At 43.5% G+C, this 27,731-nt stretch overlaps 1 protein-coding gene across 4 annotated transcripts in view; it reads right to left on the reverse strand.

Annotated features, from left to right (window-relative positions):
* epha7 (eph receptor A7) overlaps positions 1 to 12,811 on the reverse strand; it is a 93,128-nt gene extending 80,317 nt beyond the window's left edge. For all 4 annotated transcript variants that reach the window (XM_079352858.1, XM_079352857.1, XM_079352856.1 and 1 more), the window contains exons 1-3: positions 12,620 to 12,811; positions 11,005 to 11,069; positions 9,779 to 10,448 (exon numbers count right to left, since the gene is read on the reverse strand). In XM_079352858.1, the coding sequence (XP_079208984.1) occupies positions 9,779 to 10,448; positions 11,005 to 11,069; positions 12,620 to 12,713 (829 nt within the window). In that variant the 5' untranslated portion in view covers positions 12,714 to 12,811. The remainder of the gene's footprint in view (positions 1 to 9,778; positions 10,449 to 11,004; positions 11,070 to 12,619) is intronic.
* Between the last annotated feature and the right edge of the window lie 14,920 nt (positions 12,812 to 27,731).

Genomic DNA, 27,731 nt, shown 5'->3' on the forward strand with positions numbered 1-27,731 from the left:
AAATAGACTTATGGGTACCTGCAGTCTTTATCCTTGATGTCCTTGGTTTTGTCACTGACACTGCGATTGTTGTTCTTTATGTCTGCCAGCATTAAAGGAAGAGAGAGATGCTCCTTATGTTCACCTCTCATGGAGTCAGTCTGTGAGACCTATGAAGCAGCTTTCCATGATCTGAAGCTCAAAAACCCCCTTCATCTGATGCTGGTGTCTCTGCCTGAAACGGTTCATTTCAGCTGCTGTCTCTTTAATAATAAAAAATACACCAAAGCTCAGCGATCGAGCCAAAAGATCCAAAGCTGTAAAAGAGCTGTTTTTGTTTATGGATGCTGTATAAAGTTTGAAAACCCTCTTTAAGGTTAACGTCAAATATATGAGTTATAATTCAGCATGTCTGTTTCATCAATATGTAGTATTATTCAAAGAAGCACAGAGGAGCACTATAATCTTACTGAAGACGACAGCGTCAGTGGAGTCACTGCTGACAGAGAAACGGAGAAACAAATCTCACACAACAAACTGGAACACCTGCTTCTTTTTCAGCTCTCTCGCTGATTAACTGCGTCGACTTGGAGGGTTAAAATGAAGGACATTTTAAGATTGAATCCATTACATGAGTGAATTTACAGCCTCTCACTCTGCCTGAGCCGGAGCTGGATGTGGAGCGTGCACACAGTCCTCCTCAGAGGTCCCTGCTTCCTTAAGCTATCATGGGGAGTGAGCTTTTTGAAATGGATTCTCAGTGACATGGAAAATGTCCCTACCTAATCGCCTTTTGTTTAGTTCATTTAACTCACATGGAAACAGGAGAGAAGGCCCTTAAGGCCAGCCAGGCGGCTACCTTTAATGGTTGAAGTGGTCAGCTCTGAATGGGGAGCTGCTGCTGAAAGAGGCTGCAGACGAGGGGAGGACTCTGCATTCTGGGGATGAAAGCACAGGGTCCAAAGGTCTGAGCGACCCAAAGCCCCCTGCGGCCCGAGCAAAATCCGCACTGAAAATGTCCCCAGTCAGCAGCACAGCATTATCTCTGAATTGTGCCAATGCCTGCCAACCCTCCTGACCCAGCCCAGCCCAGCCCCCGTCTGTCTCAGTCCACCCCCCCACCAAACAGTCCCCTGGCAGAACATAGGGAACAGGAACAATGTCGAAGCAGCCTCCCCTGACACAAACAGACCAGCGTTCAGATGGCCATGAGTGACTGTGCAGATCTAAGCTATACTCTAAAAGCATCCGGTCTTTCAACTGCATGCTGCTTTTGGGGACTTGTATTCGGCATTTTTTGCAATTTTCTGACTTTTTAAAGACGTCTGGAAAACAATCACATGATTTTGATCATTGGAATTAGCATAATACAACTCACTGAGCTGTTTGTTCTCCCACTCTGGTTGTTCAAAGCTCGGATACATGCTAGTGCTGTGTGATGAAATCACCTTCAAACTGAAGCTTCTCTCTTGATTTGACAGATCTCAACATTTATCAGCTTGCACAAACGAACAAGACACCAAAAAAAAGTTACTACAACTCAAACTTGGCTAACACTTCAACTTTTTGTAGGTTTTGCTTCCTATAATCATCCAATTTCCGATCGTTGTTGTTTATACGCATCTTAGTGATTTTGGTCACACATTAGGTCACCCGTCATGCGAAGGCCGTGAGAGACTCAAGCCGAGCTGAAGTGAAGTGCAGCTCAGCTCGCAGCCTCTGAAGCACTTTGTTTGTTTTTTTTTAACGATACACTGGTTCAATAATTGTTTTTTTTATTTTAAAGAGGAGACGTCTGAAGATAATTCATCTGCAGGTGAAAACTCACAGAAACCATAAATACTGAAGAACTCCAAGCCTTTAAGTGTCAGCTCAGCTCTCAGCCCCTGAAGCCCATCTGAGACTTTTAGCGTGAAACTACTTTATTCTGGGTTTTTTTTAACTGTTTCATCATTTGCTCCATTTGTTTTTAAAGAGAGGGCAGCTGCTGAGGATCACACAGCTCCCGATAGAAACCTAGAGATTTAAGAACAAAGCCTAAAAAGTCAGCTCATGCTGTTGTGGCAGCTCAGCTCTCAGCCCCTCTTGATGTCCTGTTCACTAAAGAGCACCAGAAAAACCCTGACTTAAACATAAAACTGCTTTGTTCACTTTTTTGTCCAGTTTACAGACGATATACTCAGAAAAACTGCCTCAAATAATGTGTCAGAAAGTTTTTTAAAAAATCTTCGAAAAAGCTACAGCTGAATTTCCTCCGACATACCATCCGAACAGTAGCCTTTGCTTCCTCTGTTCTGTTGGGAACAAAAGCGCAAAGTTATGTAATCAGTTATTGATTCTCCTCTTAGAGAAAGATTGAGGAGCAGAGGCAGGGGTTCGAAGCCTCCCGGAGGAGCAGCTTCAACAGGGCCCCGAGACCCCGAGCTCGGTCACGTATCACTTTCACCCTCCCGCCACAGGGACACAACAGAGAACGCAAGAGACATTGTCTGGAGACGTGGCGTTCGCCTGTCTGATCACATCCCTCTCACGCAGTCAGCAGGCAAGCAATTACAAAAAAGACATCTGTGCCACAGTTTGGATAACTAAAAAGGGCAAAAGCTTCAAGTTGCAAACGGCATGGAAGTGGGGGATCGATGGAGATGTCTGAACCTGTTAGTGCAAGTGGAGATGAGGGCCGCTGCACCGCAGGGAGGGCTCTTTTGTCATGCAGCGAGAGGGGGCCGGAGAGGTGACTCTGCTGGCGATCAGGGGTCAACTGCTGCGATCATCCATCTTCTGTCTTGACAGTGTCCTGTCAGCCGGGTCGCTCATGTTACTAAACACAACAGGCCGGCCTCCATTGTGGCGCTGCGCTCCTCTGCAGCCATGTGTAAATGAAGTTAATATTCACTGACCTCGTGCGCGGCCAAAAGCGGACCCTGGTATCACCTTGGAAATAACGCTATCTGACACAGAGTCGTGGAGGTCTCCCTCTTTAAAGGACACACTCCTCAGTATGTCTTTGTTTGCGTGAGAATGAGACTGTTTACTCCCATTCGGTCTATTCATGGGACGCAACGCAGAGTCTCAAAATTGGACTGGCAGGTCAAATTCCAAGTCTTGGATACTGGTATGTCATCACTCCGTGTGTTTTTTTTTTTCTTGCTGACTTGAAATAGCAGTTCCTTTCTTTGATTCACATTTTTCTCCTCAGAGTCTTAACTTAAGCAAAACCTACAAACAATAAGCTAATTTCCTGAAATGCAATCAATGTACTCTGCTGATAAATATCAGTATCGCTGGTCAATAACTCAGCTTTAAGGTCAAACAAGGAATGAATGAAAAACACTCTGTTTATAGGTCACGTCTATAACCAGTATAGGCAGGAAGATGCCCTTATATGGTGTTTCATTAAGCAGCATTGAAAGGTGGACATGCACTGTGGAAGTTACAGGTTGACATTGTGAGTCCTGAATGACACAGGACGTTTTCACCATCGGGACATCAGCAGGTCAGGAAACCTTAATGAAAACTGTTTTTTTGACGCATCAGATTATAAATTCAAAGGATCTGAATGAGAATGTATGTTGTGGATTTTTATCATGAGCCTGACTTTGTGAGCTTCAAGTAAAGTTACTTCACCATTTAAAAAAGTGGGAGATAAACGTAACATTTTAAACTGAGAAGAGACGGTTGTCTCAGTTAGTCTGGAAATTAATCAGATGAAACCAGAGCGCCTGGGTGTGAAGCAGAAATGGATCCAAAACAAGACTGATGCTGGAGAGTGAAGAGTTAAATTATCTATGGTTACTCATCATTGTAAAATATTGCCTGTGAAGTTTGTGTTCAATGGTCCAAAAAGTGTTTGCGAGCTTTCAGTACCGGAGCGGACGGAGCCTTTCCATCAGCTGCTCGATATTCATGTATGTGTGAAGCTTATCAGCAGAGGTGAGACACCAACCTATTAGAGAGCAGACAGTGGCAGCCTCGTGTCCGTGCAGCGTGCGGAGGTTGACTTTGTATTTAGCGTTTCATTTTGTATTGTTCTCCAGGAGACGGACGTCTAGCAGTTAGTACGCCTCTCTAACTCGCTCTCTCTGAGTCCTGACTCCACTGTACTAAAGCCCCAGAACAGACCATTTTAATATATTCCACTTCAACGTTCCCTCTATTGTTCTAAGACTCTCATCTCTAAAGACTCGAAAAAGTGTTTTTATATATGAGCCTCTTTTTGGTGCTAAGTTTAATAAATGGATGAAACTAACCGTTCGTAAACAAAGGCTAAAATAAGAGTTTTTACAGAAGAACAAGAAACCTCTTCTGATGTCTTGTGTGAAGCACTTTGACTTGTTTTGTCTTTGACTTTTACAGCCGTCTTCCCGTCACTGTGTTACCTCTGAATCTGGGGCAGAAAAGAAGCCACAAAGGACCTTTTTTTTCTTCTTCTTCTTCTTTTTTTTAATTTGTAGTCACTTCAGTTTGGGTGCGAGAGCTGGTGCAGCAGTTCATACGAATGTAACGTTGAAACAAATATTTACTCTTGTGAATGAGCCCCCCCCTCCCCCCCCCACGGTGTTTGAGTCTGTAAAAAAAGCCATTTGTATTTAATGTGACGTGTTGACAGGGCGGCCGGATCCCACAGAAAGAGCTGCTGCACCAGCTCGAGCCAGTGTATCCCAGGAAACTACTTCCTCCTCCTCCTCCTCGCTCTTACTCTTACGTCTCATTTAGACGGGTATATTTAAGAGGGGGCACTGCATGTGGAGGAAAAAATAAAAAAAGACTTTATTACAGCTTGCCAAATGTTCAACATTCTGCCTTTTTTTTATCCACTGAGGACATGACAGCGCTTCAGTCCCTACAAATGAGAGGGAATTAGAGGGGAGCGCTGCAGAAACATACAGCCATATCTTTTGTTCGTGACGACAGCTTCCACTGAAATCTAATCTCTCTCTTGGCTTTCCTTTTTCTTTTTTCTTTCTTTTTTCATTTTTTTTTGGTTATCTGAACAACTATTGTTCTTTTGTCTGCAAAAACATACTATAAAAATACTATTTGTTTTATCCACCTACTTACAGCAAACACGGAGCAGAGGAGCTATTTCCAGAGCTATTTAAAGGGACAATCCGCTCAGAATACATCAACGAGTAAACTTTAAAATGAAATAAAATCACAACAGATCATTTAGATAATATTCTCAGTGCTGCTCATGACGACCGGGCCTGTCCATGTCACATTTTTACATTTCTACACTTTAAGAGCGTACTCAACCTACGTACACAGAAAAAAAAGGGAACATTATTTTTGCCAGTTCTGAACTCATTTTTTGAGTCACAGTTAAAGATGATTTACATTATTTAGTTCAGGGGAGAATAACCTTTTCTTCTCGAGCAGCGTGAAGCCACAGTCATACATTATGTAAGTGTTAAGGTCACATAAATATAGATAACAAAAGAGTGTGTGTGGGAAGCCTGGAGCTTTGTTTAATAGCTCGATAGACGAACAGGTTGTTTGTTTCCTCTAAAGTTAACAGACTGGTGTTTTAGAGCGTCACGGTACATTCGGTGCAAATTATTAGACGTCTGCATTTTGTTACTTTTATTTTCTCGGTTACTGCATTTGTGTTTTTTTGTACACAACATTTTTAGCAACAACGGGAAAAAGTTGAATAATTCAGTAAAGATAGAAATTGTTACGTTGCTTGGTTTTCATTCTCCGAAATGTCCGTTAGTAAAAGCTGATCCACTCCATCATCTATCTAATGCCTCGTCGTGTTGTCTGAATAACACCTTTATATGTATTGATGGAACCATCCTGAACATCTGTGAGTGTGCAGCGACCTGCCAGGCCAACACAACAAACAGGAAAAGCCCCGAGCTGTGGAAGAATGCTACCAGTCACAGGAAGCCGACTGACAGGACGCGCTCCCATCCATCAGCAATTTATTTCAATCTTGAGTGATTTAGGTCCATTTGGGTCTCCTGTGGATTCGGCACACACCTGTCATTTGCATAATTAAGCTCTGCAGCGGTGGTAGAGACAGCCATTTGGTGCATTAGATTCACACCTTATCAATCACAGGAGCATCACGACGAATGAGGACCTCCTGACTGCTGGCTTCATTTGAAATGCTAAGTGCAGCTTTCCCTGCAGGCCGGGCTGCCTGGGCCGCCTGGTGGCTTCCATACACGTTAGCTGTCGGGGCCTGAATGTTTCCCCCGGGGAGTTCAATCATCAATCAGTCTCCAACTAACTTCTGTCCAACTCCCTGACAGAGGAGATGGATGGAGCGGGCGTCTACAGGATGCCGTATCCTCTCATTAATTCTCTTGTTAGCAAGCAGCGATAGCAGCCAGATAGGGACGGTTTTTATCCAGCAGATCGGGGCGCCTCGTCCCGTCTCTGGGCGAGGGTCAACAGTTAATCATTTCTCAGACTTGGTTACTTAGTGCCACAATGATGTGATGTGTCAAAATGGGACAACATACATTCCCTGGATTGAGTCAAACAAAGACGGCAGTGTCCTCCCACAAGGGCCCTCTCTCTGTCCAAACGACTCCGTGGCTCCGCTGCAGCCAGCAGCCAGCGCCGAACAAGACCAGCGGATGAATGGGCGCTATTTTCACAACACGCACTGCTCGCTAAAATGAAGGCCCCGCGCAGGCTGCGGGGACACTTCAACTGGCCTTTTTCAACACCCATTACACTGAGAGCAGTGAACGCAGCGGGCGGAGAAGAAGAGTGACATTTACTGCCACAGATTGCCACACAAAGAGTTAAAGAGAGACGGGGGAGGAGGGAGGGGGGGGGGGGGGGTGTAGGGGTGAGAGACAAGGGGTCCCTCTTTGCTGACGGTGATGAATGAGTGGATCACAACACATTTGGGAGGAGGCCTTCACATCCACAGAGGGGGCTCCTCAAATGACATGACTGACAGCTCGGCTCACTCGCTCCACCTGCACCCGCCCTCCGGCTGCGTGTTTTACTCGGCGGCCATGTTGTAACTGTAGCACGCTGCACATGCTAAAATAGGCCAGTGAAGACTTGTGTTAAGGAGCAGTATGTCTGATCACTCAACGGCCTGTGACCCTTCTGCCTCCACAACTTTCCGATGTCAGAATGTGGGACGGCGAGTCCCGCCGATGAACTGTTTTTCTATTTCAACACAGGAGGAGTCATAAAACCGGTTCCAACAGCAACGGCACCGCTTTATTTTTTACTTAAAAAAAAATCCGATTTTTGCAAGGTGTCGACTATCAAAATCAGTGTTTTTATTGTACTTTATCATTCATAAAAAAAAAAAAATAGTATCAGTTCATAATTAACTGTTTTCTTCATAGATCTGATTTTATTTACATATTTAGACTCATGCAGATTATAGTATAAGTCCTTCACTGGTTACAGATCAACATGTTTGTGTGCCCACATGTTTGCAGGACTTACGGGAAATTTCCCAAACCCAAATGTGTAAACGCGCTATTAATAGAAAAATATGATGCCGCTATTCAGCAGAAAAAAATATTTTTGATTTTGTACTTGTTCTGCAAAGTTGTGTTGTAAGCGCAGCTCGTTGGAATTGTTATTATTTATGTCATGCTGACAAGGGGCAGACATTATAAGTTGATCTTTTTTCTGCTCCCTTTCATTTCTTTCTCTAAAGAATGAAATTTAAAAAAAAGATTAAATTAAAAAAAAAGAAACCGAAAGGTAAACTCACGCTCACTGTCTAACAGACAAACATTTAATGGCGACGTTTTGGTTCTACAACTTCATCAGGAAATGAATTCATAAAAATGGGAACAACGTCTTAACAATGGAGTGGCTACAAGCCGACCACCAACCAATCAACACGACGTCAGCTAACGGGTTTCTGTTAGCGTCCGAACGCCGCTCTTACGTGGTGAGACTGTGGACAAACTCCACAAGAGCACGCTTCTCTTCGGACACGGAGCTTATTGAATAACTATTATTATTATCTCTTTGACAGTAAAGTGGATGGAGTAGGAAATGGACGACAGCGGGGAATGACTTAGAGAAACAGGGCGCCACAAGGTCATCTGCGGTTTTGTTTGAACAGTAAAGAAGCCGTTCTTCTTGAGTTGCAGCGTCGCCACCAGACCCCTTTAGAAAGACCTCCTTTTCCACCAACACGGGATCCTCTGAGGTCCAAATGCCAGAGCTTCACATTTATACCGGTCACAGCCGCTTGGACTCATTGCTCTGCTGTTCAGCTGATAGAAATACTTTGAATAGCTTTTAGATTGTGCTGAGGGGGGAAACTACTGAATGGACAATTTAATGTCAGAGGAGCTGCTGGAAGAAGTGCTGATGGTGCACCGTGATTCTCTTTTTATTTAGATTAACTACCCCTTAATACAAAGGCTTCTCATGGCTCGGTGGAGATAAAGCTCATAAAGGTGCCGTGTCAGGGCTGGAGTTTGATCCACATACACATTAAAGAGGGCTGCTCCTTCTTCTTCTTCTTCTTCTTCCTCGGGCTTCAAACAACCTGAGGGTCGCGTTGCTCTGCTGCTGACTGGATGGGCTTTTTTTTTTTTTTGTGACAACACCTGAAGTAATTAATAGAGGGATGCAACAGTGTGGCACATAATAAGAAAAAAGGAGGCGTGTTGACGTGTTGCTCCGCTCTCCCAGTGGAAATAAACGGAGAGTTTCCTTTTCACCACGGGGCACAACTGGAATCTCACATCTCTGCATATTAAAAGCACAAAGACAATAAGAGGGAGCGATCGCCCGCTAATGTTCGACATGTAGCAGAAGTGAGCTGCTCTAAATGACTTCATTAACACAGCTCCCTCTGTGGGCTCTCTGATGGAGGACGGCTCGTCTGCCAGCGACGCTCACTCCTCTTTAGATACATTCTTTTTAGTTTTTACCGGCTGCTGCTCCTCATAAGCTTCTTACAATGAGGTTACCCCGAGAAGAAGAAGAAAAAAAAGGTTTGGCTGACGGGCCAGGCCACTTAAGTTCTGTGACCTGAGTCAAACCCTTTTAATCCATACTGATTTTTATCTTTCAAGTCAGGCAGCCACTGAAAGTAATCCTCTGATGGTGGCAGTGACAGAAAGCAGGTTATTGTTAAGTGTAGCGGCACGATCCGGCATTAAAAAAGGAGAGAGAGAGAGAGAAGAAAGTGCCACAGCGAGGGTGTGTTTGCCCTTCCTGTTAGGGCTCCTTCATAAATATCCTGAGGCCTAAATGCCACAGCGCGGCAGCTATTTGTTTTCCCTCCCCGTCAGGGTCACTCGGCCAGGGGGAGAGAGAGAGAGAGAGAGAGAGAGAGATACTGAAAGACGGCCCGGACTTCCTCTAAAACCCGAGTCTTCTGCTGCTGATTGTGTTGGCTCCCCGCCAGCCTGAACGAGAAGTGAAATCAAGCTGAGGAGCTAAACTCGAGTTATTATTTAATCCCAGTGTCAACACAATCACGGCTGTAAATTAAGAGCCTTGTAATCAATTAACGCGGAATCCAATTATTACTCTGGGGATGTTTGGCCTCAATACTTTATCCTTTTTTACTGCCGTCAGATCGGCTGCTTTAAGCCCATTTGCCAACAGAACTCAAGCCAGAGATGCCTAAATTATCCTTCACCCACTTTGCATAATCAAATCACAAATCGTCCCCCATTTATTACCTTCTTTTCCTTTCTCTGGCACACTTTTTGTCATGTTTATTGGAGGATGCCCCGATTGATTTCTGAGTCTCTGGGAATGACTTCTAACGTGCGGCACCCCTGATCGTATCAGACAGAATTATGAAGAAAAAAAAAAAGGAGAAAATAAAAAAGGGACTCACGTTCACAGGCGTCTCCTTTCTGATGGAATCCAGCTCTGCATATACATTTCCCAATGGGCACCAGCCACTCCCCTTCGGCGCTGCAGTGCATCTTGGGGGAGTTGTCGGCCTCCTCCTCTGCGTCGCTCACGCACATGCCCTCGACCTCCACCAGCGAGGAGAACTCCGATCCCGTCACCGTGTCTGGGAAGGTGGCCAGGTTCTCGATGATAGACCAGCACTTTTTGTAATAGACTTTGACAGAGACCAGCGCGATGCACGCCCCGACGTCCTGGAAGGCCAGGTAGAAGCCCCGCCTGGACAGCGGGCCGATTATACGCACTTCAGTATTCAGCTTCATCTTCCTCTCGCCCAGGTCGCCCTGAGTGAAGCTTTCATCCGCCGCTATCGTGTCAATTTTCACATACTGGTTCTCCCGTAAGCTCCTGCCCATCTCTGAATCCGTTTCCTGGTAATACAAGTTGAACGTCTCCTTGCACGTGCCCACCACTCCGGGTAGGCTGTTACAATCCCTCAGCGTGAACTTCAGTTCCACAAAAATTCTCTGGGCATTGCCCTTCTCTATCCAGTTAGTCCGAAGCCAGTTATTCTGATTGGGCTCCATGACTTGGCACACCTGGTACGTGCGAATGGGTGTGTAGTTCTCGTCCAGGCCGCTGATCTCTTCCCACTGAAAGAAGGAGGTTGGTACAGAGTGCATCCATTAGAGAGCGGCAGCACGTTGGATTTACACCTCGGAGCCATCGCACAGAAACGTAATGATTGGTAATAAAAGCCGAGGTGATTACGCCGCAGTGAAAACGACAAAAGGTGTATGAAATATGGTGCGTGAGTGAAGGCAGATTAGCGGAGGCATTTTTATCACAAATCTTTAAAAGACGGAGCGTGCTCAGTTTATCTGCTCCTGCTCACATTATTTATTTAAAAAGTTTGCCTGCTTATTTTTTTTCTTTTTTAATCAGAGCAGCAAGTTGGAAGAGGTTTGCTTTAAGGCCTTTGTGCTCTGAATGTCAAAAGCTTGGGGAGTCTGGCAGCATTAAAAAAAACAACTTCCAACCATCTTTATTCCGATCATGAGCGGGGCAGCATGGAAGCCGGTGGTGTCCTTGTGTATGTTTTATTCCTCCTCCTTTAAATGAAGTTATTCCTGTCACACAGCAGAGAAGGCTGCAACATATTTAGAATAAGGTGGCGTGCAGGGCGATGCAGAGATTGTGCAGACTTACCCCATTGGGAGGATAGGAGATCCACTCCAGTTCTGTCTGCTGTGCCTTGGAGTCCAGCAGAATCACTAGTGACAGGAAACCGAGAGGCAGGTGGTTAAATCTCACCGGGTGCAGGCAGCAGGGTATTTCTGATAGGCCACACATTGATATCTATAGCGCATACACCCGTGACCTAATTTTTCTAGCAGCAGCAGCTAAAGCAGAAAAACATTCAATAAGAATATACACACTGCAGCAGACAGGTCCTGGTGCCTGCGGGGAACTTTCAGGGAGAGCAGTGAAGACACTGACAGTGCGCACAGAGAGGGAATCAAGGGATCATTACGCATTAGATTCATTCATTCAGACATGTGTACAAAAACATGTGGCTTTATTTTACAGCTGAGTTGATGAAAACTCGTCTTTGAAATGGAAGTTGTTCGGTTAAGGTCAACGCTGCGGCTGCTTTTCATCCGCACGCGCGCACGTATTACTGTACCAAACGTGCGCTGAAACTAAAGACATATTTACAGCTTAAAAAAAAACGGCCCAACAGCCAATCCAAGCTAACAAGCGGCTTGTTAGCAGATTTAATCTGAGGAGGAGGATTTGGTCAAAGCTGCGTGCTTTATGTCCTGGAGGTGTGCGGGATGAGCGCAAAGCGGCACCGCGGCGGCTTTCATAAAAATGAAGTGGTTTCAATAGTGTAGGCCTATTTAATATTAGACAGCTCGTTTGGTATGAGAGGGAGGGAGGTGGGGGAGACGCGCCAACGTGAAATATAAAATATGCTCAGGTTATGTCCGAGAGATATGGAGGTCTGCAAAACCCCACATATCAAACCCGAGGATTTTACATTTCTCAGAAGCTCTGACACCCGGACAGCGCTCCGTTATTACACTGTAGTTTAGGTGGCGAGAAAAATCCACATATGTGTCTGTTTTACGCATCGCATCATGTCTTTAATTAATTCACAATCTCCTTAATTAAAAGTGTTATTTTTTTCAGCCACTGGGACTTTTTTTAAATTCTCCTTTAATTTGGCTGTTGCCAACTTGAGCGTCTGCTGCGGATTACAGATCCGCATCGATCTGTCGGATTTTCCATCAAAGAAACAGCAGCAGACAGGACTGTTGGAGCCGCTGAGGCCACTTATCGGAGGAAATAACCTCCGAAACTGCGTCCACATACACGGCTCCCTCACTTCCAGCGAGGCGAGCCCGCCTGCTGGGACGATCGATCCGCTGACATTACCTAGTTTGTCGTGACACATTGTTATTCTTTACCGAGCTGGTTAGTTCCGCGGATAGTGGATTGGCAGCGGAGTTCAATAAAAAATAAAAAAAACAGCTCCTGAGTCTAATCCGCGTTCTGTCGCCTTTAACTGCCGTGCGTAAAAACGCCGAGAGGTCGCTCGCACACAGCCCGGGAGCAGCGCTGTCAGTCCGGGCACACCAGCCCTGAGTTACCGCGGTGAGGATACACCAAAACATCCACCTTTTAAGTAAATTGTATATAACCAGAATATCGCAGAGCGCACAGGAGCTTGGCGCTGGGTTTGGACACCTCTCCATTTATTCTGGAGAATGTCTTCCAAATGCGACGGGATGGAGCAGTCCAAACTTTAGGAACTTACCTTCCTTCGCATTCTGTGCTTCCCCGCTGTCTACATAACAGCATAAATGAAGGCAAAATGTAATCCACAGACACGAGAGACACCTGGAGAGCATGGTAGCAGCCGCGGATTTCACTGTAGACCGTAACTCGCTTTGCCACCGTCTCGCGTGCTTCCCATTGACGACGCTAAACCGGCTCTATGTACAACTATCCTCTGGTCCACCACTCAAATAGCGTCTGCTGCCGCTGGGAGGAGACTGTGGCTGCGGGGATGTCAGTCAAGCAGACGGGCGGAGGGATCGTCCAATCGTGGGGCGGAGGAAGAAGCGTGGAGAAGAAGCAGGGCCAATAGGCGCGCGGAGGAGGGCGAGGGTTTGAGGGAATGCACGGCGGAGGAAATGTTGTCACAACTTGGTTAAAAGATATTTTTGGTCATCTCCTCGAAAATGGGTAACTGATGCTCCACAAACACACACACACAGCGCAAATGTGTGACTTTGACACCGAGAGGATTCTGGGTGATAAAAAAAAAGAAAAAAAAGCTTTTCTAAAAACAATTTTAAAAAAAAATCAAAAATCATTTTGACTTAAACTTTTTAAATGACAAGCTATACCATTTTGTTTTTGCTCGAACACCCTCATTCTTGTGTTTTTATTTTTTAACACAAGAATCCATGAAAAAAAAAGCTCTATTTTTTTAGAACGTTATTGACACACACACACACACACACACACACACACTTTAAAATGTATTATCTTACTGTTTCCTATCCTACCAAATAAAATAAACATCAAGGAAGGAAAAGGAGCCAAATTAATAAAAAATAAAGTTCTGGATTTCCATCTACTCACTCAGTAGATAGACTTACTGAACAAGAAAAAAAAATGCAAATTCAAAAATTCACTCATAATCTTGCCTTCAATGTTATAATTCAAATGTGTAGTAATTGCATTTAGAAAAAAGAAAAGACAATATCGTAATATTTGGAGATGTCAGGGTTGTAAAAAGTCAGAACTCACTTTTCAGTGGTGTCCATAAACAACTTCTATAATCCATTTTAAAATGCTGTAAATTATTAATATTACATTATTTGGGGGGGTCACACCATTGGTTGATCCCAAAACAAATGTTGAACTTTTATTAAATGAATAGTGTCATAAAAGACGTGATCACAAAACATTCAGCGCATTCGTAGAATTTGGTAAAGAATGAAAATACTTTTTTTTTTTCAAGCCAAAAATTTAAATGAGATAATAAAATATAAAGTTACAGTGTCCAAACAGGAGCAAATATATCACTACTCCATCTTTCTGGCTTTTCTTCTATTAGTGTTTTCCAACAGTTATTCACAATAATACAAACTTCTCCCCAGTTTGTTTGCTTCTTGAGATAAAGAACAACCTCAGAGTATTCACAGTCCTGACATCCACCCAGTGTTACAAAGCAAACATGTGCAGGAGTAACACAGCTGTTCTTCTTCCATATGTCACAAACATCTGTTTTTGTATATTTTTATGAAAGGTATGTTCAGAGAAGATGTTTTCCTCACGCAGTACCTCCTAAGTATAGACAAGGATCCAGCGTGTCTTAAAGGGACATGAAGTGAGTGGATTGTAGCCGGTGTCACAGAAGGAGGCTTAGTGATGAGGCTGGCAGCAGACGTGAACAAACTCTTCTTGTGTCGTGATGTTTTCAGTCCTGCGGGGCCTCTAAAAGTGTTTGTTCTGGACGGGATGAGACGGCATAATCTTATCTGCCCGTAGGGTCCCGGAGGTGTCCGGGTCCAGACACATTTCTGTCTCTTGTAAGGATTAGAGACATTTTCTCTTCTTTTAATTTTCACCCTCTTTATCTCTTCACTTATTTTTACTGACTCATGAAAAACTCCTATAAGGTAACAATAAGGTACAATATGGTGTTATATAACACAATGCGACAAGATACTGTATTGATCATATGAATTGATGCAACCTAATACAATGAGTTATAGACTGTAAATATGAATGGACCAAGCCTAAGTGATGTCACCCATCTGTTCCTGCAGGGGGCTCCAGGCGCTCGTCAGCAGCAGCCTCCATGCTGGAAACTCTGACTCAGCCTAAGTTTAAGTCAACCTAACGACAGGCTCAGAGCTGGAGCACCATACAATAAGATCAATAAGATACTATCAATAAGAGACTATCCACTTTTGTTTTATATTTGGGACTAAAGATGCTCCACACTCTGATGTAGTGTGATGTAAAAAAACACACAAAAAAAACATGCAGCCTTCGTACAGCCTAAACACATGATCTGAAAAGTTGACACTTTCTCCTCCACCTATCCAAATATTAAGGGAGGATTTAAACCGAGCAGAAAAACACAAAGCAGAGGGAAACTGAAGCTGAATATCTCAGCCAATCAAAGCCCAAAGCCCAAAGACAGATGAAGCAGTAAAAGTGTTTCAGACAGAGTGTTTCCATCCGACTCCTGGAATCTAATTTGTGACAGCATCTTTCATGTCGGAGACAAATATAGTATCGGATGGCGAGACATTAAACGGTTGTTTTTTTTAATCTGACGAAGGTCACTTTAAGTGAGGGGAAAGTCCCACAGAGACGGGCTCGGACACGACAGATATGACGCATTAATGCACGGCTGCTCCAGAGGCTCTTAATGTAAAGACGGAACCACCGGGGGGGGTCGAAAAGAAAAGAGACAGCAAACAGGCAAAGATAAACACAAAGTAAAAAAACAACACAATTAAAAAACATAAAGTTAATTCCCTCACTTTCTTGGATGACTTGGCATATCACTTAAAAATTAAAGCACAAAGCGGAGCTCATTATCCCTTCATACATGCAGCTTTTGTCGCAGGTCACTAATTAATCTCCATTACCTCCCAACAAGCAAAACAGCTGTAATTATGGCAGACAAATATTGATTAATAAACGCAGTACATATGACTGGACAGAAGCAGACAAGGACTCACTTCAAGGTTTATTTACCTCTGCTTTTTTCTCTCTCTCTCTCTGTTTATTTGTTTGGCCTGTTTATTATGCAAATGAGAGCTAATCCTTTTTGCCCTTGGTACACAGTCGAGTCCTGCATCGTAGTGTATAACTGATGACTGCTGAATTAATCTGGATTAATGTTACCTTTATCGTAAAGTGTCTGTCTGACACCGTCACTGCGGCCGGTGTCTGTCAGTGTGAGGGACATCGCCACACACACACACACGCACGCACGCACGCACACACACACGCACACGCACACACACACACACACACACACACACACACAGGTTGGTTAAACTGTTTAAACTGGTTTTCAATCAGCAACAACTGAATATTCATACGTGTGTTTGTCTCCATCAGCTCCTCTTTGAATGATAGAACAAGATGAAGTACAACTCTGAACACTGAATATTCGATGTAGACCACTGGTTCCCAACCTGTTCTGGTTCCCCCACTCTGGGACCCCAAACATCCAAAACACATCCAGCTTTTTACTAAAACGATTCAGATTACAACCATGTGATGTATTTTACCGTGTTGCAAGACATCAGACTCCTTTAAGTCTCTTTCAGGTACATGACTGTGGACAGAGGCAGAGAGGCTCGAATGAGATCTGTGCACATAGGGAGGATTTTATATGTCTCAGAGTCCAGCCAGGCGAGCGTGGATTTACAAGACAAGTTTAATTCTGGACACATGGTGTACGGATGAGAGACACACCGCTGTGTTTAACCCCAAGGAGCTGAATTGGATAACATCTTGTTGCTTATTAAAGGCAGAATGATTCAACATATTTTATTTTAATCAATTATTAGACATTTCAGGGGACCCTATCTGGAGTCAGGACACCAGGGTTTGGACAGCCTGACTCATAGAGTGGTAAAAAAGGTTTCGAGTTGAAGTTCGAGATGCTTTATTGGCATGAACGTTAACAACCGTTGTTGCCTAAACAACACGATCAAAAGGAATCAGCATTAATAAAACTTATAAAACATTGAACATTTATTGTATATATAGATATATAAATGTGTCAATAAATACACATATATAGATATATAAATGAAGAGTTCATATGCAAAAACAGATAAAAGCCGTTCTGAATAACAGAGCCCCGGAGCTTTGATTAGCACTTTACATAGAGCTGTTATGAGATCCAAAATCAGTCTCCGGGGAACTCGGTCAAAGCCACACACCTTCAGTCTGAGTTACATCATCATCTGAAATAAAATCATTTTTGTGAAAACAGAGTTATCTTTTTTTGCAAATAAGATCTATGCAATTAAATCACTAAAAGCCGTGTTCTCATATGCAGCCCTGACCATGTGATGCAGACTGATCCTGAATCTGCCTCAGTTACTTGTTCACAGTTCCCTCACAGCAGGACAATAGCCCTGTCCCTGGCGATTTTTCAAAACCTTAGGAACTATTTGAGGTCACACCACCAACTCCTTCAAGAAAAACTGCAGCCCAAATTTCTGATATTTTTCAACCAATCAGAGTGATTTAAAAAACGGTACAAAACCAACAAGCTCACAGAGCGCGTCACAGACTTTCTGACTCCGTGACCCACTCTTGGGTCCACACCTACCAGTTGAGAACCACTGGTCTAAGTGACTAATGGTTCAAACATGAGAAAAACTTCTTTGGTAGTGAAACAGACTGTAATGGCTGTGGCTTTTTACAGCAAGTCCACACGCTCCTTACCCTCTTTAGAGTATATTTTCTAAAAGTTTTGGACCAATGGAGTCCCAGCAGACGTCTAAATCCTCGTTTATCCTCCTTGTTTGTCATGTTGTCGCTTCACCAAAGTGTCGAGTGTCTCAACAAAAGCTCTAACCACTCGACTAATGGGAGGTGTCTCTGTAAATTGTAGGCTGTCTGTTTTTTCCCCCTCAGTGTACCTAACCTAAACATGCTCACTGTTGCCATGGCGTCCCCTAATTAGAGCTTTCCTGTTATCCTCATATGGAAGTGACACTAAGCATTAAAGGTATTATGTTCAGCACTGACAGTAATGAAGCTGCTATCGCCTTGCCTTGTTGTTGCCAAATTGATCCGCTAACGGGGAAAAGTGAAAGTGTGCGGCGTGTCATAAAGGTCACAGACAGTCAGGGCTGAGAAAGATTGTGTGTCAGTGCGTACCAGCTCTCTGCCAGAGGAGCCTTTTCAAGCACATTAGCTTCAATGGGATCTCTGTCATAACAGGCAACAATGACGAGGGAGTGGCTGCTAGACGACGCAGCTGTTCCTGCAAACTGTGAAGTGACACGCAGCTAATGGAACCAGCGTTCGGCATCGGACCCCCCAGTCGTGTTGATATCACTGACAGTGAGCTTAACTTCAATTATGACCGCAAAGAACCGATCCAACTGTAGGCTACGTCCTTTATCGGGTTGGACATTTCAAGTATTTTTACTGACAATCCAGTCTGAACCTGGAGATACAGTCCACAACAAGCATCTTAATTGTTCCTCTGTTTTCCTTTGTGGTGTCTGAAACTCACTTTTTAGTTTCTTCTTTGTGTGTGGTCCGTGTTTGTTGGCCTGGGAGATAAAACAATGATTTTTAAGTCTCCCGGCTCAAAGCAGGAGAAAACATGGACGACACGAAAGACCACACAACTTTGAAGTTTGAAGATATTTGGGATTTTTACAGTCTGACAAAGACGAGCCGCATGCTGAAGTAGGGACGTACATGAGAGAGTAGGAACAACAGGAAGTGACCAGAGAGTACTAATCAGAATCAAAACCATCCTGAATATTATCATCACCATCATTACGTTCTTAGGTGATCATAAAGATCTGCGTCTTTAGCTTTTTCTTAAAGGTGCAAAGGGACACAAAGGGAGTTTAGACAACATAACTACCAGACACTTTAGAACATTTGATGACCATGTCCGCTCCATCGTCTGCAGTGTTTCTGTCTGTTTTTAACCAAGGTAAAAGCTTCTACAAGTTTTTAATGTTGTTCATGTGAATACAAACATTTGTTCTCTTCAGTGTCTCTCTACATTGTGTCCATAGAGACCCCACTTAAAATCATGCAACTTCACCCCTGCTGCACCAGACATTCTATGTGAAAGGGACCTCAAACATACACAGATTCATTCAAGATTCATTTTATGGAACCGATTCACTCGAAAGACAAACAGTTCAAGAAATTCAAGCAAACTCAACCATCTTATTCTGTAAGGTTTTATGGCAGTTAGCAAACAACACCATTGTGAATTTCCTCCTACTGGTAAAGAGGGCGGACAGAGTTGAATTGGCTTGTTAAGAAAATATTTAAGCTAAGAAGACTTGTGTCGCTAGGAAATGATTGCAGAGATTCTTTTCATTAGCTTGTTTGTGCACACAGACTTTACCCCCCCCCCCCACACACACACACACACTCATTGAAATACTTTGAAATTCAAAAATTCAACCTCTTAGTGTTATTTAGGGACATAACAGAACTTTATTTCTGTTATAACATTTTTCAAAAATAATAAACATTAACGAAGTTACCATATTTGGTTCAAATGCCACAATAGCAGGATCAGTGACGTAGGGTGATCTCTTCTGATTGGCTGAGTGAGGATCACATGCTTCTCGACCTTACTGAGGTGCAGAAGGCTGGCCATATGTGATGTTTGTGGAAATGACCAAAAATAGTCACTTGCCCGACAAAGGGTTAAGCCTGAAAAAAAAAATCAGAACCAGCTACTGATTCAAGTCAAAGATGTTCAAATAAATAAAACACAGGTTCAAAAATCTCTTCAAAAGATTCTCTAGAGAAATGCAAAACAGTCAAGTGACCAATATTTACAATATGTACTATTTCCCAGAGAGATCTGTTAAACATTCATGGAGTGTCCTCATCAGCAGGGCAGCACTTAACTCCTCTCCAGAGTTTCCTCCCTGCAGGCTTCAATTACACTTCTTAGACACAGTCCCACAGACTGCTGAGATGTGTAAAGAAGTTGGAAATACTTATGTACACACTTGTATCTTGTTCCCGTGCACCTCTCAGGCTGTGACAGTAAGTAGCGAACAAGCCGTCCTCAGCCTGTGGAGCCGTGTGCAGACTGATCCTGGATCCAGTCAGCAGGGTGGGGGCAGTCTGCCGTCTGCCTGTCAGGCCCCTGGAGTAGAACGCCACCCAGAGCTTTAAAAGAGACCACGAGAAGCAGCCCAGAGGCCCCGTCAAATGGAGGTTTGGTTGTGCAAGCAGGCAATTTGCTTCTTTTTATAGATTGGTAATATGGAATGGCCGTCCCAGAGGAAATCTCAAGTGTTGAAAACTCGACTGGTATTGTTGTGGGGCAGCTCAAAGCCATTTGCACCTGACACCGTTTTGTTGATATAATCACATTCCTGCCGGAGTCTGTCTGCGACTCGCAGTCGAGTTTTAAAATGCAAAAGCACCGGAGAAGGAGTAATCATTCCACACAAAATTTCCCCTGTGTTTAAACTCACATGTGCCTTGGGTCGCAATTATGAAAATTGGTTCATCAGGAGACAAGGAAGTGCAGCACAAATCCACATTTCTTTGTGATCCAATTAGGAGATTCAAAGAGGGAAGTTATGCTGTTGTATTTATGAGAATATTTCTGTCTGCCATGTTGTTCTAGTTTTTGAGTCGTGTAGGTACAGCAGAGGATTGGTGTGTTGTGTCTTATTTAATGGGTCACAGGAAGGGTGATATTGCAAAGTTAGTGAACAAGAAATTATAACTTACTGTTGTTGTTGTTTTTTAGCTGTTGTAAAGTTTAAAAAAAAAAACAGGAAGAAGTGCAGCTTGAATGGAAAATGAGACAAACAGGACTAAGAGGAGCCTCACATGACTCAACACTGTGCTCATAAAACACAGCTGTGCGGAGCTGATGAATCCACATGAAAGACGACAATATGTAAAGACAATCCTTTTAATTCCAGTTTGATATTTCCATGCTAATGAAAAGTAATTAAAGCACTAATTAATGGGCCTTGCTCAAATAAGACTCTGTTTTTATAGTCCAATTTCAAATTAGTCCAGGATCACGGCTCTTCATTCGCTTTAAACTAACACACACAAAGAAATCACTTTGAGTTAGTGAAATGCTGCAGTGCTGCAGAGAGTCGCTCTGATGCCGCCCTGCCTCCGTTGCTGCTCCATCCGATGCCAACCGTGGGCTTGTTTAAATCATTATTGACATATGAAGATAGCCAGACGTCCTGCCTCAAAAGGAAACATGTGGTCAGTTTCGCTCCACATCAACCGAGCATGGCGACTTCACTCGCTCCTCCAACGTCATTGTGTTGTTTGTTTACGGTGGCGTGATTGAAACGGCATCGACAAAGGAATCAAAACGGCCATAAATAAACTTGAAGCGAAACGTGAGAAGCAGAGGAAGTCAAGAACTCCTGACATGTGTGCAGCAGGTTATTAGGATGTATATTCATGCTCTGTCCTTTATTCTGCCGAGTCACAGAAGGAACAGCTAAAGTCATGTTGGATGGATGGATCAAAACCAGCGCGGAGTTCTTCCTGGGGACTGAAGTAAGAGTCAAATGTTTAACCAACAGTCGACATTAACTTCTTTTAAGGGACGTGCATATAAAATAAGGTTAGCCTAGCAGTCTAGCAGTCAACGCACGCGCTCCATGTATGGAGGCTGTAGCTCTCGTCGTTTAAATCCCACCACCCATCCTCTTTTCTCTCTTCCAGATTTGCAACTCTCTCCACGGCCCTATCTCTAAAATAAATCTTTAAAGAAATGGAACTGTCTTTGGATGTAAAGTGTATTGTGTTATAATTTACAAAGACCCAAACTGAATCCATCATGAGCACAGCACTAAGCAACAATTAGTTAAATAGCTTTTTCAAAGAAAGATTGCCTTGAGGCCGTCTGTGACTCATTTGGTAGATTTTTGGTCGTCCCTCAACCTGAAGGTCGAGGGTTCGATCCCCAGCTCCTGCAGCCACATATCCGACGTGTCCCTGGGTAAAACACTGAACCCCAAGTTGCTCCTGCTGCTTTGTTGGCGGCGTGTAAATGTGTTTGAATGGATGCGCTTTACCAGATCAAATCCATTCACCTTAAAGTGGCACAAACCTCAAGCAGCACAGTCACGTCGAACAGCACTGTGCTCCTCTGCCTGCAGCGCAACCAAGCTAGATTTAGCTAGATTTAGCTAGAATTAGAGCACTTATGTGTTGAAGAATATACAGAAAATTGATGTACTTATTCTACAGCCCTTATCAGACAACATGAAGTGTTAATTTAAACTTGTTTTTAACCTGCAATATGCTCTTTAAAGCAACACAAACCTTGTGTGAAAACTGACTGATGTCGGCAGTGTACTTTTAAACAGACCACTTCACCTTGACAAAACCAAATCCTTTTAATTGCCTCAACCTAACCAGATCGTCATAAATCAGTGATGTTACCCTTTAGTTAGCATCAAAAAACGTTGTTAATGTATGAAAAATGCACATTTTGAATTATGCTTTCAGCTTCCAGATGCTGTTTTGAAAGGTTAATTTGGTTATTTTTTTTCTTATTCTCTGTGACCACAGAAACCTTTGCGTTCTCAGGAATCTATGGTTTTCTAAGTGTAATGATTTATATATTTGTGAGCTCCCCGAAAGATGCCAAAGCACAACTGGATCCACACTTCAGTGACAAGATTGTTCAGCTGCTCCTTCAGCTATAAATCTCTCTTTATGGAGTGCAACAGGATTAACCGGGCTCCACTGGGCTCGTCTCGCCCTGCTCAGGTACCCAACACATCAGACTGTAAGGTACACTGTTTATCACCCAGATCCAAATGTAGCAGCAGTGTCCTGTTACTCAACTCTCCTATAAATGAACCTCGTCCGCGAAGTGCTCACCACTCGGGGTGAAGGAGTCACTTAGCGTCTCCTCAGCTTGAAAGAGAAGAAGGTGCCCCCCACCCCACCCACCCACCACTGAATCTACATGATGATGCTCTGCAGAAAGGTGTTTTATTTCACTGTTTCTCCAGCTGCCTGTGCTGCGACAGCCTCCAGTTTGGTGATGTTTGGCCTGCGTCTCCTCCAGGCAGAGTGTCCAACGGCTGTTCTCCGCCCAGATACAGCCACCAGCCTCGCTGCCTGTCTGGCACTTGAGACCCCTGAGGAAAGATGTCTTCTTTAAAAAGACAAAAAAAAACCAATCGCTCTTTAATCAGCTGCCCACACAAAGGGTCGTCAGTTTTAACATACAGCGGAAGCTGTCGCAGGTGTGCTGCTGTATTCCACCTGTGAGGGGAAAAAAGTGACATAAAATGCTTTTTGACTGTTTTGTAAAAATGTCCAAATGGAAAAAAAGGTTATTTCGATACAACAGCATACACAAAGATTAACAAACGTAATGTGGTGCATATGTATGAATGAGCCTGCAAAGTTCAGAGAAAAGTATAATTCATGAATTGGATCTTTTTAACTATAAATACTGTCATATCTTGACCGGTGTTGGAGTTAAAGACTGAGTCAGTAGCGTTTTACTAAGAGAATAAAATATAGATAAATATATTATAAAGAAACAGTTCTGCTCAGTCATCCGTTCCGAGCATGTGTGGTGGTGACTGTGTCTGCAAAGAGTCTGTCCTCTGACTGTTTTCATGTTTTGGTCGACCTGGGACATTTCTGGGCAGGGAGCTGTGTCTCTCCCAGCCCAAATGACAGCACAGGTGAGGTGAGGATACAATTCAACGATTTCAAAGCGGCAGTATGACGGACGTGGACACAACAGCAAATAAGAGAAAATATAATCATACAACACAAAACAACACGCAAATAAAGCTTGTTCCAAAACTAGGGTGAACTTTCACCTTGCGGATGCAGTTGTTCTGCTTTCTGTTGGAGAGGCGCGTGACAAACATCAGTCGTTAGCTTGTGCTAGCGTGCGTTAGCTTGCAGTGTAGGGAGCCTACAAGCAGTAAATGTGAACTGCTCTTCTGGGTGCCCAGGAGGAGGATCCCAGTTTGAATGTTGTGTATAAAAACAAATGTACATATTTAAAGCTACAGACACAGAAACAGCCTGTTTTGAGCAGGGCTGAAATAGAGACATGATCAAATACAGGATCAGAGTGGATTTACAACAAGAAACTTCACACGTTTTGGGGAGCTCTGAGAATTACTTCAACTCATTTAAAAATGAGCTTTAAACATGGAATAAAGACCAAAATCCACACAGACGTATTTGCAAAATGGTCTGTAAATTGGGGTTAAGTGTCTTGCTCAAGGACATTTTGACACAGAGGTGCAGGAGCTGAGGATGGAACCAGTGACCTTCCTTTTGAGAGCTGTATTATAGTAGTTCTTTGGTTGAGGACAAAAAGGAATTTATAACGCTTGTTCGGTGAGTTAAAATATCCCAATGTAATTTACCAGTGTGCACAGATAAGTATGCAGGCTTTTTTTTCCTCTCTGTACTCTGCCATAATGCCAGATAACCTTCCAGCCATCACCAAAATGAAAGTCAGCTCATCTGAGGATGAGGGTGCAAGACCTCACTTGCTACGTGTGAATGCACTTGTAGTAATTCTAAAAATGTATGTTGTATTGGAAAGATTGTAAAACAATTGTTTGCATCAATTCCAGAGAGGGCAGGTATTTTTCATTGCTCTTGTTTCTCTGATTGGCCTGCACATATTTGAAGTGTTAGCCACGCTTCTTAAAGTAATTCCATGCTGACAGAACTCAAACATAATACATGTCAATCACTTAATGTCATGCTTAGCAAAAGGTAGAAATTAATGCAGGAGAGGTACTATTTAGGAAGTGGCAGGAGTCATGAGAATCTGTCCATCTCCGCCTTCAAAGCCATGCTTCACTCAGCATTCCTCGGCGCTCCGTCCTCTGACCAATGATTATCCCAATCAAAAGATAAAAAGGAGCGGGCCCGGGCTAGAAGTAGGCGGATCTCTATAAATCTTACATAATCTCTTTTGTTTCCCTAAAGGGCAGAAAGAACTGAATGTGGAGTCAAAAGTGCACATGGGATGTTTTAATGACAGAGGAGCCCAAAAGTTTGGAGCTTGCCAGTGGCGTCTCATTAATACATACACGGAGGCTGGAGCCGGTGTTAAAGGATGACTACCTGCTCACATATTCCACCTCAGTCAGTGCTGATGTACGGCAGCTGAAAGCAGCGCTGATGAGGACAGAGTTTAAGGGAGGCGGGTGGCGATTGATGTTATAATGATCGCGGGTTTCTCCCAAGGCCGTGCTGCTGGAGAGCCGATGGCCTGATGAGGATTCTACACGTTTTCTTTGACTCGACAGAAGAAGACATTATTCAGCGCTTAATTCTTTATGTAGCAGTCCAATGAGTGTGAGAAAAGATTTAAGGCCTGCAGTACTTAAGTCTGATCCTGAGCCTGATCTCTTATCCACTGTTTTGTTTTATTAATGACACACCAAGAAGCCTGAAAAAAGCCGAAAATGTAGTCCTATATACTAGTGCAACTAACGTGCGTGAAGTACCACTGCACGCACGCACACCTGACTGAGTGATTTGTTGTATAGACTGACAGAGGAATGAGTCCTAAAACCAGGAAGTGAGTTAGCATTTTAGCACCACGGGTTCCTAACTCTAACAGTCAATGGGGATGTTGAATGTGTTTGTGTTTAGACGCCTGAAATAAGGTCTGTGGTTAACACAAGCTGAAGAGATGTTGACGTTTTGTTAGACGAGAAAAACAACATTCGCTAAGACCCCACTTGTGAATTTTAAAGTTTTTACGCGGCGGTTTTAAACGGCGGTTACGAACGAGTAGTTCACTGAAACTACAGTGGTTGTCATGGAGACATTAGGGAACTCTCTCCCTAATCCTCCTTACAGCCTCTAGTCATGTTTTTCAGAACTCTTGTAAATATTAGGTTAATAAACAACTTATTAAGCTAACGTTTAGCTAGCTTGTCAAAACCGCTGATTAGATCGATGAAGCTCAACGGTTGTGATGTCATCATAAACCGACTGTGGTGTAGTTTGCTAGAGCATAACGTTAGCTTTTTACTTCTCTCGGCTGCATCAACTCTTCAAACTTCATATAAATGATGTTCATCTGTAAAGATTATCCCGCTAAACAAAACAGCTACACATCAGAAACGTGTGTTTGACACAGAGCTTATTTTCTGCAATGATCCAAAATCCAATGAGGCGAATTCTTGTAGGAACCACCGGTGTAGTTACTTCCGGGTTGGCCTACAAAAATACATCACTATTCCAGTCTATTGCGGGCAGACGCTTCGCTGCACAAAGCATGCTGGAATACATAACAACATGGACCAGGCTTTTCTCCGTCATTAGGTCATAATCCTGCGTTAAAAGAAAACGCTGGTTTACTAATAAGGAGATAAACCATGTGGAGTGCTGGTTTGATTTAAAGGCTTAACTGAAGATCAGTTATCAGCAGGCAGCACCGTCGCTGGTTTAAGGCTTATCTTGTTTTCATATGAGGCACGATTGTTTTGTACCGTACCCCCTCCCCTCTCCCCCTCCCCAGCTGGTCTGCGTTCTCATCAGGAACAGTGACCCGAGTACAGCATGTACACGTGCTCAGCAAGTCCAATACAACAGGTGGCAGTATGCACATAGTTGGTTATCAAAGCGCCTAAAAGCAGAAAGAAGAACAAGAAACCGTGGCAACCCCCCACAGACCATCCTGCTTACTGTGGATTTTGTATTATTTCTGAGAAACCATCATCGACCCTCTTCCTTCTTCCACGCCGTGCTGCAGAGATAAGAGGGTTTTGTAAGTGACAGGAGCCATTTAGAATGAAGACATAAAGCAGTCCACTTCCTTGATTAATTATGAATGCGTTCACTTCCAAATGTACTGGTGTACAAATGAAACCTGCCCAAGACCACCTCTTTAAGAGGACTCGGACATATTACCTGAGTATAGTACGAGTATGGTATGTTTGTGTATATAAACTTATGAAATGAACCAGACTTCGTGGTCGAGTGTATTGGATCCGGGTACCTAATGTGAAACCAGCCTTAGTCTGTGGATCCTCACAGCACTCTGACAGTAGTGAGGCCAGTGGTTCTCAAACTTGTTGGGGCAATGTGAGTGGTGGTCCTGAGAGTTGCATTGAGTGTGTTTTATAAATGCTGCATGTGCTGTGGAGTTGTTGGGAGCTCTGTTAGATTGCAGCGTGTCTGGATCTCACTTGAACACGACCATCACATTTAAATCAATGCGTCTCTTATTGTTCTTTATGTTTCTTGATTGAATAATTCGAATGGGTCCTGTTTTGACGGTGTTGATCACGTTGAGATTCAGTTGAGGTTCTCTCTTTTGTCAGCTATGTGAGATGTGCCCTTAAGTGTCTTGCTCAATTATAGTGTGGATTGACCACGCTGACCTTTGAGATTAAGACAGCGCTCCTCTGAAAACAAATATCAAGTACTAACAGTGTATCATTTGCTTTAAAATGTACGGGATGCAGTAGTAATTTGGCCCTTGTCTATGTTTACATTGACATTAATATGCCGGCGGCGTTCTTCGACTCAGAGAGGTCACTGTAGCGTGCCCACTTCCCAGAGCGGCTTGAATTAGCATGTGGAAATATGCCGCTTGTTAACTTGTGTGACTTTGGGTTTCACGCTGCTGTCACAACCACAGAAGCAAGACTCTGTTTGTTGTACTGTAATGCAGATAAAGATGGGAGAAGAAGAGGCTGGGGGCATGTGAGGGGGATGTTCACATCGTCTGAAAATCTGTTTGCTTTCAGAAAAGTTCAGAAAGTTCACGATGTTGTTCAAATATTGAACAACACAAGCAAAGATGTGAGAATAGAAAGAAAACCGTGTCCTCTGCTGACATGAAAGCACCTTACAAGAGGTCATTGTTTGCATGATGCTGTTTCAGTTTATCTACAATCTAAACTATCAGAACCTGAGTGATTTTCAATCAGCTGCATGTTTAGTGTTGACTGCGAGAAGCTCACTGCTCATGTACCAGCAGAACTCAGCCAGATGCTTCCTCATTAGTCTGAGGGCGGCTGAGGATCTGTGGTTGAGTTGGTCGTCTCTCAACTGGAAGGTCTGAGGTTTGATTCCCATTTCCTGCAGTCATGTGTCCTTGGGCAAGACACTTAAAACCAAGTTACGTTTGAAAGGAATGAGCTAATGCT

Source organism: Symphodus melops, assembly GCF_947650265.1.
Source record: "Symphodus melops genome assembly, chromosome: 1".
Taxonomy (NCBI): Eukaryota; Metazoa; Chordata; class Actinopteri; order Labriformes; family Labridae; genus Symphodus; species Symphodus melops.